Raw genomic sequence first — 13,513 nt, 5'->3', positions numbered from 1 at the left:
CGGGCACCGCTCTAGTTATTGTTAAATGACATTATTGTTGGTGTTACATACCACAAGTAAGACGCGTGAACGCGGGAAGCGAACGCAGCTGTTGTGGCAGTCTGACACACATACACACACAGAGCTTTTTTTTCCTCTTAATTTTTTTTCTTTTTTTATATATTATTATTTTTTATTATTAAAAAAATATATATTATTATTTTTTTGCGTGCGTGCGTGCGTGCGTGCGTGCACATGCGTGCGATGCACGTGCGTGCGTGCGTGTGTGCGTGCATGTGTGTGTGTGTTTTTGTGTGTGATACAGCTGCGCCCTCTGGTGGTGGGTGGGTGGTGTTACAGCGTGACACACAGACAGACACACACACAGACATGATCTGCTGGGTCTCATAGTAAATGCTCACTGCGTTCGCAATCACTGCGTTCGCAATTATTGTTATATATTCATGACATAATTCATTGTTGCATTACATTATTCATTGTTACATTGCATTATTTATTGTTTCATTACGTCATGGCTGCTAGGTTAGGTTATTGTTGCGCCTGAGTCCACAGAGCAGCTGGGCTCCTGTAGCTCCTGCTCCGTTCCGTGGGATTGCAGTAGACAGGCACATGGTCCGATGTTGTGCCTGGCTGCATATATACCACCATTAATTCCTCTGCTCTGAACCAGGACAGAGAGCTCAGCAGATGGTGGAATAGTGTGTGTGTGTGTGTGTGTGTGTGTGTGTGTGTGTGTGTGTGTGTGTGTGTGTGTGTGTGTGTGTGTGTGTGTGTGTGTGTGTGTGTGTGTGTGTGTGTGTGTGTGTGCGTGTGCATTTCAGTGAGTCCGAACCATGTGTCTGATGGCTTGCATCTTGGAATACACAAATGCATATTTGTTTGCCCCTTTTTTTTGCTCATGAATGTACTGTACTGTATGTGTGTGACACTGTTTAACGAAAATAAAAGCCTGCAGGATACCAAGGCTACTGTTTCTGCAGTGTGTGTGTTTGTGTGTGTGTGCGTGCGTGTGTGCATGTGAGCGTGTGTGTGTGAATAATATCGCCTGGGAGGGTTTGTAGACTTCAGAACAGGTCTTGTCCTACTGCTCAGTGGACGGTGGCTCCATCGATGTAATTGCATATTTCATAGTTGTGCCAGACATTGAGGCCAACAGCTTTTGCATGCAGGAGCGTGTGTGTGTGTGTGTGTGTGTGTGTGTGTGTGTGTGTGTGTGTGTGTGTGTGTGTGTGTGTGTGTGTGTGTGTGTGTGTGTGTGTGTGTGTGTGTGTGTGTGTGTGTGTGTGTGTGTGTGTGTGTGTGTGTGTGTGTGCTGTTGCACAGGGAAATCTCTGTAATACTCTACAAGATGACACATCAATGTTACAGGTATAACCGCTGTGAGACGAAATCTAAGTTTCTACCCCTTCTTTCCCATGTATTCCTCTCCTCTCTCTGTCTCTGTCCAGGTGTTGTCTCTGGGTGCAGACGTCCTTCCAGAGTACAAGCTGCAGGCTCCTCGCATCCACAAGTGGACGGTGCTTCACTACAGCCCCTTCAAGGCGGTGTGGGACTGGCTCATCCTGCTGCTGGTCATATACACGGCCATCCTCACGCCCTACTCTGCTGCTTTCCTGCTCAGTGACCAGGTGGGCAACGTGTGGTTCAGCCTTCTATTAATTAGTGTCATGATCTGTGGTAGAGTTCTCAATCTCTGCCCGAATCCGGCCCGGCCCGACCCGGCCCGACATTTTCGGGTAGGGCCGGGCCCAAAATGCACAATAATTAGTCGGGCCGGGCCGAGCCTCGGGCTCTGTGATTTTCCGTGATTTCTTTTTTTTTTAATAATTTTATTATAACAAAAATAACAATTCTGTTGTTTGTGTAATGTATTTATTTAATATGAAGAGGGCTGAGCTGGTGAATGTTGGCGATTAACTTTTACAGTTTAGGCTATTATACTATATGTGACTGAAGGAGGAGGAGGCGATGATCAGCAGCAGGCAGCAGCGCACCAAAGTGACAGAATAGAACGGTGGTTGTTGAACTTGCTACCGCTGGCTGGCCTCTGGTTTGCCAACCAAATGAGCTGCTTACTGCTCAGCATCAACTATATAACTTAAGTCAACTTGCCATATGCTTAAATGTTTTATAAGACCATCGATTTATCCGCAATAGCTCGTTTTGGAAACGTCGGGGCTTAACGAGACACTGCTGTCTCGTTGAACCCAGCTGGGTGAATAAGCTAAATTAGGCTACCTAATCAACGGTAAATGCTCCATATAACTATGAAAGCGCCTGCACGTAATATAGTTACATGATGACCAAGCAATGTTACAGTCACACTGTAGGCTACAGCTATTTGGTTTACAAATCGTATCGCAGCGTGCTGTAGCCTACAGCTATTTAATTTCCCCATCGTAGCGCAGCGCGCCTCGTTGTGTGCCCACTGCCCAAAATAAAAGATCTGCAAGCTGTCGACAGACTCGACACGCCATCGAGCGGCATGTTGATGGTTTGTATGTCTGTTCTTTAGGTTAGGCAACGCACATTACGCGTGGTATGTGGGTTTGAGAGGCAATGATTAATGTAAACTATACAGTAACCTAGTAGATTATAGCCAAATTGACAATTGTCATAATATTGCCAGTAGCCTATTGGACATAATTAACTGTGTCACTTCAGAGGATCGCTGCTACTTTGATTCAGAAGATGTTTACTCACCCCTGGAAATTGCTGGAAACCATTAGAATGTTGAAAATGGAACATTATCAGCCAATTAACGTGAGTTACATAAATCCTTTATTTCGGCGACTAGACTATTAGTGCGTTCTCTGACACGGTCGTCTCAATAATCCACGGCGCCGCGGCCATATAGTGGCATTTTTCTTTTTCCTTTTTTTCTCTTTTTTTTCACTCGGGCTTTTTCGGGTTTTCGGGCCTGACATTATGGTAATTGTTAGGGTCGGGCCGGGCCTCGGGCCGACCCAGTTAGGGTAGGGTAGGGCCGGGCCTTAATTTTCAGGCCCGATGAGAACTCTAATCTGTGGTGATGTGTTATTATTTGTGTACCTTTATTTTGAAGTGTTTCCTGTTGTCCTTGTACCCTTGTTACCTCTGTTGTTGTCTCACCCTACAGGCCTATCTCACAGCCCGCTTGCCACGCCCACTTCCGGTAAATAGTGGTGTCATTTAACATTAGCATTTACATGTTTTTTTCTCTGGAGAATCTAAGTACATTTTCTAATGTAAAAATGTGACAGACCAATATTATTATTTAGCAAACAAGATGGTAAATCAGCTCGAACAGATAGAACAAACCTTACCTTGAGAAAACAAAAGTTGTAGACTTCTTAAATTACCTCTGTTAACATGCAGTGTCTATGGAGTGATGTCACGCTATCACCACTAACGCGGAAAGGGGGCGTATTAAGGGGGCGGGGAAATTCTGTGAGATAGGCATATTACTAGTGTTCTCCACCTGTGTCCTGTTAGTCTCCCAGCCAATCCCTATGTTGATTACCACCTGTGTCTGGTTATCCCTGCCTACTTAAACCCTCAGTTCCCTGCTAGAGTATAGTTGTTGTTATGGTGTTCTGTAGTGTCTCCTGTCCTGTATGTATTCCTGAGTTTTGGGTGAATGAATGCCTCTGCATTTGACCTCTCCTGCCTTTACCAGTCTGTTCTGCATTTTGGGTCCTACATCTGAGTCGCATCGTGACAATTAGAGCAGTGGTTTTCAACCCTTTTCATATTAAGGCCCATTATTTATTCAGCATTTGAGCCACGGAACCGCCATTTTGATGACATTTAACATCTCAGACCCAAGAATATTTTGTTGTTGGTGGATTTTGTCCACAATTGTATTGAACAGCATGGAATTGTGGACAAAATCCAAATTTGAACTTGGTACCATAGGAGAGATACCAACAGGCAAACGTTAATCAAAATAAAATAAAATCTTCTACATTATCTCTAAATGTGTAGACTTCTTGTAAATTAAGTGTAAAATGAAACCAAATGGATCCAGGAGGGTCCATTTGGTTTCATTTTACGCTCTCAAGAGTTAAAGATCTACAGTATAAGGGTCCATTTGGTTACCAAATGACCACCTGGAACCCCCTCAAGTTCCACTGGTGGTCCCCGGACCACTGATTGAAAACCACTGTATTAGAGAGTTGCGTCACCTCCATTGACTTTATCGGGCCAGTCCCTGATGCATAACATATGGCTTAACTAAGTGGTTAAGTACTTGTCTGTCTACAATAGTAATACACTATCATATTGAACTTTGGAAACACGGTAAGTGCTTTAGAGTTATTATACTCGTAAAGAGAAAACAATAACTATAAGACATAAAAAATGCAATAAAGAGTAATAAAGCAGTGTTCAAAATAATATAGTGGTGACTAAATAAAGGACATAAATAAGGACATAAAACGCAATAAAGAGTAATACAGCAATAGACACACTGAGAGCACTAATTCTAAGCTGACAAAGGCACGCACGCACGCACGCACGCACTAGCTTCAGCCCTTCATTTATTCCTGTCTGCGATGACCTGTTTTTCTAGGAAATTCCTGTGTCTTAGCAAAAAAAACAAATCTGTGTCTTTTTCATTTTTCATTCATGATTCTAGCACGGACACAGTTTCTGCTCTATACTGTTTTGCGTGTACACTTTATTGGTGTTACTTTGTGTATACTGTACATATGCAAATGAGCTCAAAACGCTCAGTGTTAATCTGTCAGGAAGTGTGATGTATAACATTTAAATCAGATTAATAATTCCTTGCGCGCCATTCGTCCCTCTCTCCTCTCCTCTCCTCTCCTCTCCTCTCCTCTCCTCTCCTCTCCTCTCCTCTCCTCTCCTCTCCTCTCCTCACAGGAGGAGGTTGTTGTCATGCAGACTTGTATTTACTCCTGTTCTCCTCTGAACGTGGTGGACCTCATCGTGGATATCATGTTCATCATTGACATCCTCATCAACTTCAGGTCAGAGCACACACACACACACACACACACACACACACACACACACACACACACACACACACACACACACACACACACACACACACACACGAATGACATGAAAAGACAAGTGTAATGTGCATTCTTTTATGGCTTGCCCATTTTCTCTGTTTTGAATAATTCTGTGCAATTAGCACATTCAACACAAACAACTGTTTCCATAAAACAAACTAACATAGGCTACTTCTCTATTAGCAGAATCATGAATAGGCCTATTTAATTTATGCAAAAGGAGAAGAGAGAGAGCAATGTGTTTGTGGCTCAAACTTTGTCTAATATTGTCTTAGAGCAGTGGTTCTCAAACATTTTCATGCCAAGAGCAAAGGACCCCCAATATTCTTTTCAATCTACAAAAATAATCCCAAAATCGCTTATAAAAAGATTTGGCAACACTGGCCAGGAAGGACCAGTGTTGTTTCTGCCATAGAGCTATACTGGCAACACTTCTGGCTTCTAGCTGGATATGAACGTGCTGATCGCCGACTCGTCGCGTCTGTGTCCCAGCTCCGTGACTGGGAGATGGGACTGTGGAGTCTGTGTCAGTCCCAGCTCCGTGACTGGGAGATGGGACTGTGGAGTCTGTGTCAGTCCCAGCTCCGTGACTGGGAGATGGGACTGTGGAGTCTGTGTCAGTCCCAGCTCCGTGACTGGGAGATGGGACTGTGGAGTCTGTGTCAGTCCCAGCTCCGTGACTGGGAGATGGGACTGTGGAGTCTGTGTCAGTCCCAGCTCCGTGACTGGGAGATGGGACTGTGGAGTCTGTGTCAGTCCCAGCTCCGTGACTGGGAGATGGGACTGTGGAGTCTGTGTCAGTCCCAGCTCCGTGACTGGGAGATGGGACTGTGGATAGTCTGGATAGAACTTTCTGATACAGTTAAATCCATATAAAAGTACCACACAACTGAAAAGTATCACGATTCGCGACTAATTAGAAACGTGTGTGGTTATAACGAGGCACAGCTGTTTACAATGCGATGCAAAATTAACAGCGGGGGCTTTGCTTTTGGTCTGGATGAATTGCACTGGTTTCTCAAGCGCTTTTTTGGAGTGGAACGTACGGCAAGAGCAAAACCTTTGTGAAATATAGATGGAAGGCAGTTACTAGATATTACTCCACTCTGCAGTAAACATCCTGGGAAGGGAGTGCATTGCAAGGGGGGCTTTGATAACGTTACAGAGGCACGTTTGTCAACACTGCGTCACCCAGATATTTCATGGTGGTGGTGCTGCTGTATCGATACAGCAGCCTTTCTAGAGAGAAAAAAAAACACCATTAGCCCACATTAAACTAAAGATGTTTTCAAGACGTTTTGGCCGTTATCTCTGGAACGGCAGGTCCAATTTGCTCAGTTTAAAGTTTGTCAGATATGTGACAATCAGGACATTAAGCACATTGGATTGGCGGGCCAGTCAAAATTGGCCCGCCAATTGAAGTGGCCTGCGGCCCGGAGTTTGAGTATCACTGCCATAGAGCCCATTAGCCGCCAGTCATTACTGTTTTGAGGACCACATACGCAACGATGTGATGCTTGTTGTTTTTAGGACCACATACGTGAATGTCAACGATGAGGTGGTCAGCCACCCACTGCGGATCGCCGTGCACTACTTCAAGGGCTGGTTCCTCATCGACATGGTGGCCGCCATCCCCTTCGACCTGCTCATCTACCGCAGCGGAGAAGAGGTGAGACACGTGTGCATAGAGGGAGAGGAGCTATGGCATGAAGGCATAGGTGCGTGTGTGCGTGCGTGCGTGCGTGCGTGCGTGCGTGCGTGCGTGCGTGCGTATAAAGAGAACCTTATTGCTCCCACAAGGAAATTAAGTTGTTATAGCAGGCAGCAGCACTGCAGTAGGAAAAACAGGACAGATACAGATAGTGTTGAGAAAATTCTGAGAAAATTGTGTTGTGTTATGTAATTGTTGAATGAATATAAGTCTCCCTGTGTTTTTAATAAGTGTGTGTAGATTACCTATCACAAAATGTTCTTATTTGTTTAAAGGAATCAGTTATGGCAGCCTTTGTCCTGATACTTGTGAGCCAATAATAAAGAAGAAAAAAATTATCCTAGTTTAGTAAAACTTGGCCAGGGTGTAGCCTACTTGGCCTTCAGGCTCTCACTGGACAACCATTCTGTGCTGTACACAATGTATTACTTTTATTGGTTGCAATGGCAGTAAGGCAACTGCAATGAATCACCGCTAGACAAGGCCAGGACCTTCCTGCAAACAAACAGCAGGGTTCCCATTGTCTTGACCATTTTTTCTTTCTTTTAAAATCTATCTCTGTCCCTCTTTACGTCTCTCTGTCTTGTCTACTTGTCACTATCATTCAATCTGTCTTTGTTTTTCTTTCTCTCTCGACCCCCCACTTTTCTCAATTATCATCACCAGACCACGACTCTGATTGGTCTGCTGAAGACGGCCCGCCTGCTGCGATTGGTCCGTGTGGCCAGGAAGTTGGACCGTTACTCAGAGTACGGCGCCGCTGTCCTCTTCCTCCTCATGTGCACCTTCGCCCTCATCGCTCATTGGCTGGCCTGCATCTGGTACGATATTACACAACTCCAGCTCCTACTCGTTATCTATGCTGCCAGGAGGTTAATTGGATCACCTGGTGTGTCGGTCGTCTATCCCAGTGGTTCCCAAAGTGGGGTCCGGGGACCCCCAGGGGTACTTGAGGGAGTTGCAGGGGGGACCCAGGGGTACTTGAAGGAGTTGCAGGGGGGACCCAGGGGTACTTGAGGGAGTTGCAGGGGGGACCCTGGGGTACTTGAGGGAGTTGCAAGGGGGACCCAGGGGTACTTGAGGGAGTTGCAAGGGGGACCCAGGGGTACTTGAGGGAGTTGCAAGGGGGACCCAGGGGTACTTGAGGGAGTTGCAAGGGGGACCCAGGGGTACTTGAGGGAGTTGCAGGGGGGGACCCAGGGGTACTTGAGGGAGTTGCAAGGGGGACCCAGGGGTACTTGAGGGAGTTGCAGGGGGGACCCAGGGGTACTTGAGGGAGTTGCAAGGGGGACCCAGGGGTACTTGAGGGAGTTGCAAGGGGGACCCAGGGGTACTTGAGGGAGTTGCAGGGGGGACCCAGGGGTACTTGAGGGAGTTGCAGGGGGGACCCAGGGGTACTTGAGGGAGTTGCAGGGGGGACCCAGGGGTACTTGAGGGAGTTGCAGGGGGGACCCAGGGGTACTTGAGGGAGTTGCAGGGGGGACCCAGGGGTACTTGAGGGAGTTGCAGGGTGGACCCAGGGGTACTTGAGGGAGTTGCAGGGGGGACCCAGGGGTACTTGAGGGAGTTGCAGGGGGGACCCAGGGGTACTTGAGGGAGTTGCAGGGGGGACCCAGCTAAATGATAATTTGGAACCAAATGGACCCTTATGGGTCTGTAACTCAGAGAGTATACAAATGGAACCAAATGGACCCGCTAGGGTCCATTTGGTTCCATTTGTACACTCTCAGAGTTAAATTAGCATTGATTTTACAATATAAATTGGGGGTCCCAGAGATAGAAATGCCATTAAATGGGCATCCGTATACTAATGCATGTCAAACTGGGGGTCCTTGAAATTAAACGGGTTGAGAATCACCGCTAGAGCCGTCAAAATCTTCTCTTATGGCGGTCCCTGGCATATATTTTTCAAATGCAGGTCCGCGGGCTCATTAGTGTCAATTTGGGGGTCCTTGACGTGAAAAAGTTTGGGAACCACTGGTCTATCTCATCCCTGACTGGACACTGCCCTGAAAAAAATATAATAAAAAAAGAATGATAAAATGATAAAATGTTAAAACGACTTTTCTCCATTCGGTTACATTTGCCAGGCTCTACAATCCACTCTCAGTGGAATCTTGTCATTCATAATACAATATATGGAATCTATATATCAGTATGAAACCTTGATTGTTGCTGAAATCAATAATGATGTGTGCTGTCTTTACTCTGTCCAGGTATGCCATTGGCAGCGTAGAGAGGAACGGTTCCATCGGTTGGCTCCACTCTCTGGGAGAGTCTCTGGGAAAGCATTACAATGACTCCATCCCAGGTACTGAGAAAACATCATTAAAACACCTTAGAGGCCCGGAACTATTTAATCCATTTCATCCAGGGTGCCCATCATTTGTAGCGCACGGACCACTTTTACCGGCACACCGGAAGCTGGTGTGCATGTCTGTGTAGCAGCTAACAATAGCCACACCACTCTAGACAACAACGGGAGGTAATAATACATCTATCGCGACAAGCGACTGGACCGCGGAAGGCCGTCAAACACAGGATCTTTTTTCAGAATTAGACGGGATGATTTAGATCGGGAGTTATGATCGTTTTAAGATTTTCGTTTTCGTCAGCTAGGGGAGATTTTCGATGACGTGTCACTTTTTGACACGTCAACGGATCGGGCAACAAACGCTCCAAGGCTCTAGAGCGATGCGAACGGTTTTGTTATCATTAATCTCCGTCCTGTTTATCAATCTCCGTGTTGGGCACTTGACCATGACCTTGAACTTGGACGGAGAACTCCGCCCTGGGCCTCCAAGGTGTTAACGCATTACCAAGTAATGTGTTACTGTAATGCCAACGGCACCACTACATTTTGTGGTAACTAGTAGTGTATACTAATTACGTTTTCCGATTCAATAAAACGTTACAATTACTTCAATTTAAATGGGCTTGTTACTTGTTACTTTATTTTACCGACAAAATAGCGGACAACTTCAGAATATTAAAGGTTTTAAAATCATCCGACCTACCGGTGATCTACTCTCAATGTGTGACCGCCTCCTCCGCTGTCTCACACTGTACACAAACAATCAGATTAATGCAAAAGTTGGGGTCCGGCGTGACTCACAGTCAGGTACTTAGATTGCCATAAACCCTATAATCCTTTTTGTATTTGAGATTGTGAAAATAACCTTTCTACAAGCTTGCAACGTGGCTTTAATAATGTGATAATGATTTCAGGAGATGGGGGAAACTGGCATTTTGAGGAAAATCATTATGACAGAGAGGGCAGGATTTAAATTTGTTACTGCTGACTTTTCAGTACGGATAAAGACAGTCGATGCCATTGATTCATGCTTCTTTTAAAGGGTGACGAAAGGTATATTTGAACTTGTATTCTATCAGCATTAAAGTCTATCTTTCTCTCCTGCTCTCTCGTCACCGCTCATCTTTGGAGATGCATAGCAACGGCAACTTTTTGATTTCTTATTCATAGGATTAATGAAAAACAACTGCTTGAAAATGGTTTATCGGCCGTTGGGAATGGATTTTTGATTGCAAGCAGCTAGTGTGTTTGCATTATGCTCTTTTAATCAAATACTGCGTTGGGGGCCTGTGTTGGTTTGAAGACCCATAGTGGTGTAATCGCTTTTTTACTCTTCTCGCTATAAGATAGCACCGTGGCAGACCACACCTCCTTTTAAGTCCAACATATCCATGGGCAGAAGATCGGGTCACTGTCTTGCACCCGGTGTAAAATAGGACCCTCGCGATTAATGCGAACAGGATGGGGCCCCTTGCTGTGAAGTATAATACTGTGTACAGTTGGGTGCCACCGATATTGTCCCTTATCATTTGACCCATTTAGGCCTGACCTCAAAATTTAAAAAAATCCTTCTAAATCCTCCAGTTTTCTGAAATAAATATTTGCTATTTTTCAATAGCTAAATTATAACATAGTTTAAAACACCAAATGGGGTTCCCGCCCAAAATGGGTTAACTGTCCTTTTGCGCAGATCACGCAAACCTCAGCAAAAAGAAAAGGACAATATCGATGGCCTCCAACTGTAGGTTTAAGTGGTTAAATGACTTGAGGATCAAAAGGTTTGAAGTCGTTGGTGTGATTCTTCTATGGCAGGTTCTGGGCCCTCCATCAAGGACAAGTACGTGACTGCCTTATATTTCACCTTCAGCAGTCTGACCAGCGTGGGCTTCGGGAATGTATCTCCAAACACCAACTCTGAGAAGATCTTCTCCATCTGCGTCATGCTCATAGGATGTAAGTGTGTCACTGTTTGGAAAAATGACATTAGGCTACATATACTTGACATGGCTATTATGTTGATATAGAGCAAAGAGGAGATCCGGGCACACGGTTCAATAAAGTTTTCCTCCTTTTAACATTAAGTGTGCCCGGATCTCCTCTTTGCTCTATATCGATGTGTTATCCCGATTGATCCCAGGAGCACCTTTTTACTACATTTTTTATACCTGTACACCTCCTGAGCACCTGGTTGCCTCCTTGCCTCTGCATGGCTATTATGTTATTGCAAACTTTGCATTATTACAGTGGTTCCTTCCAATCTTTTTTGGTTGGAGCCCCTCTTCTTGCATTTGGCCACATGCACGTACGCGTGTGTGTGTGTGTGCACACGTACGCGTGTGTGTGCACATTTGCGCGTGTGCGTGCTAAATTACATAACGGTAAAGCAAGAAAGGGAGCGAGGAGATAAGAGGCGACTCGGCTTTCAGGCAGATTTGAACCCATGACATTAAATGTATTGGTACGGTTAATTACTGCTTGAGCCCCCCATGTCGCCCAGATTTGTAATATATTTTAATATCTATGTCGTAATCTAGATTTTAATATCCCTTTTATTATTAATATTCTACTTTATCAGTAACTCACTGTGCACATCAAATTATGCAAAGAGCTAAAGCAAGGTCTATACTTACAAGGAAGAGAGCTCAAATATCTTCTATAAGGTTTTATTCCTTCTTCTTTGAGACCCTAGAGAATGAATTTGAATTGCTTTATCAGCTCTTTATTGATACTAGGGCGATTGGGAACGATGACAGACAGACAGACAGACAGACAGACAGACAGACAGACAGACAGACAGACAGACAGACAGACAGACTGACTGACTGACTGACTGACTGACTGACTGATCTCCATATTGTATGGGTATAACAGGGACACAGACAGACAGACAGACAGACAGACAGACAGACAGATCTCCATATTGTATGGGACACGAGGGGACACAGACAGTAGATATGGAAATGTGTCCATACTTACAAGGAAGAGAGCTCAAATATCTTCTATAACGTTTTATTCCTTCTTCTTTGAGACCCTAGAGAATGCATTTGAATTGCTTTATCAGCTCTTCATTGATACTAGGGCGATTGGGAACGATGACAGACAGACAGACAGACAGACTGACTGACTGACTGACTGACTGACTGACTGACTGACTGACTGACTGACTGACTGACTGACTGACTGACTGACTGACTGACTGACTGACTGACTGACTGACTGACTGACAGACAGACAGACAGACAGACATCTCCATATTGTATGGGACACGAGGGGACACAGACAGTAGATGTGGAAATGTGTACATTTACAGATATATAAGACGGCGCCCAACCTACACCGCCTATATCTTGTCTGGAGATATGTGAACAACAGATGTGCACATATAGTTACGCACATGTGTCCAGATATTTTGCGCATTTATTGTGCAAAATCACTGGACTGGACAACCACTGATTTCACCCACTTCCTCCCGCTTTCACTATCTTCTGGAGGGACGTGTGGCCAGCGGCTGTACAGTTCACATACCAGACAGATGTGTGGCCAGCGGCTGTACAGTTCCCATATACCAGACAGATGTGTGGGCAGCGGCTGTACAGTTCCCATACCAGACAGACATGTGGCCAGTGGCTGTACAGTTCACATACCAGACAGTGATGTAGTTCACCAGAAGGATGCTCTCAATCAGGCCCGCGGGAAGTACTTTACACTCGCAGGGGCTGAGCGTCTAGTAGGGGGTGCGCGCGCATAGCGCGCGCCGCAGAAATGCGCGTGCACGCGCATCATGCACGCGCATTTTCGCGCATTTTCACGCGCAAACGTGGCCTTTACTTTCCCTCTCCACACGCAAGTTATATGAACGAACTGACACAGGCAATTAACCAGGATAAGGTGCCAATACTGTGATACAGCATATTTTATTATTATTTTTCTTCTTCTCCTCCTGTTCGAGGGGGGGCTGTGCCTGGGGGGAGGGGGTGCTACAGCCCCCCCAGCACCCCTACTTCCCTCAGCCATGCTCTCAATGGTTCATCTGCAGAATGTGTAGGCATTTCTGGGCTTTCTTAGTGAGATCTGAGGTGTTCAAATCAGCACCTGGAACTTGCCGGAATTTTTCAAAATAAAGACGCTAGAGTGCCCAGCAAATGAGACAGATATTACTCTGAAAAGCCGCTGGCCTAATGGTCCAGGCGCATGCCACATATAGGCTCTGGCCTGACAGCGTGTCGCGTGTTCGAGTACAGTTCATGACGACCTTTGCTGCATGTCTGTCTCTTCCTCTTTCCTGTCTGTATTCACTGTAACTATCAACAAAGGCACAAAAGCCAAAAACTAAATATTAAAAAAAATAAGAAATGTTATATCAATAATAAATACAAAAATAATATAATCCACCACTCGAGGGAGAGCTTCAGATCTCGCATGGAAGAGAGTGAGGTGGAGCGAAGGAACAGTGTAGCGCTTGAA

The 13,513-nt window shown here is 45.4% G+C and overlaps 1 protein-coding gene across 1 annotated transcript in view; it reads left to right on the top strand.

Annotated features, from left to right (window-relative positions):
- The window catches only part of kcnh2b (potassium voltage-gated channel, subfamily H (eag-related), member 2b), a 310,233-nt gene that overhangs the window by 278,532 nt on the left and 18,188 nt on the right, over positions 1-13,513 (top strand). Inside the window, exons 8-14 of the mRNA XM_079489821.1 lie at positions 1,449-1,628; positions 3,119-3,154; positions 4,867-4,973; positions 6,555-6,693; positions 7,402-7,556; positions 8,952-9,046; positions 10,862-11,002. Coding sequence (XP_079345947.1) covers positions 1,449-1,628; positions 3,119-3,154; positions 4,867-4,973; positions 6,555-6,693; positions 7,402-7,556; positions 8,952-9,046; positions 10,862-11,002 — 853 coding nt within the window. The remainder of the gene's footprint in view (positions 1-1,448; positions 1,629-3,118; positions 3,155-4,866; positions 4,974-6,554; positions 6,694-7,401; positions 7,557-8,951; positions 9,047-10,861; positions 11,003-13,513) is intronic.

This window comes from Electrona antarctica (genome assembly GCF_951216825.1).
Source record: "Electrona antarctica genome assembly, chromosome: 20".
Lineage (NCBI taxonomy): Eukaryota > Metazoa > Chordata > Actinopteri > Myctophiformes > Myctophidae > Electrona > Electrona antarctica.
The sequence above is the reverse complement of the archived record's forward strand: the minus strand, read 5'-3'. Positions and strand labels throughout refer to the sequence as shown.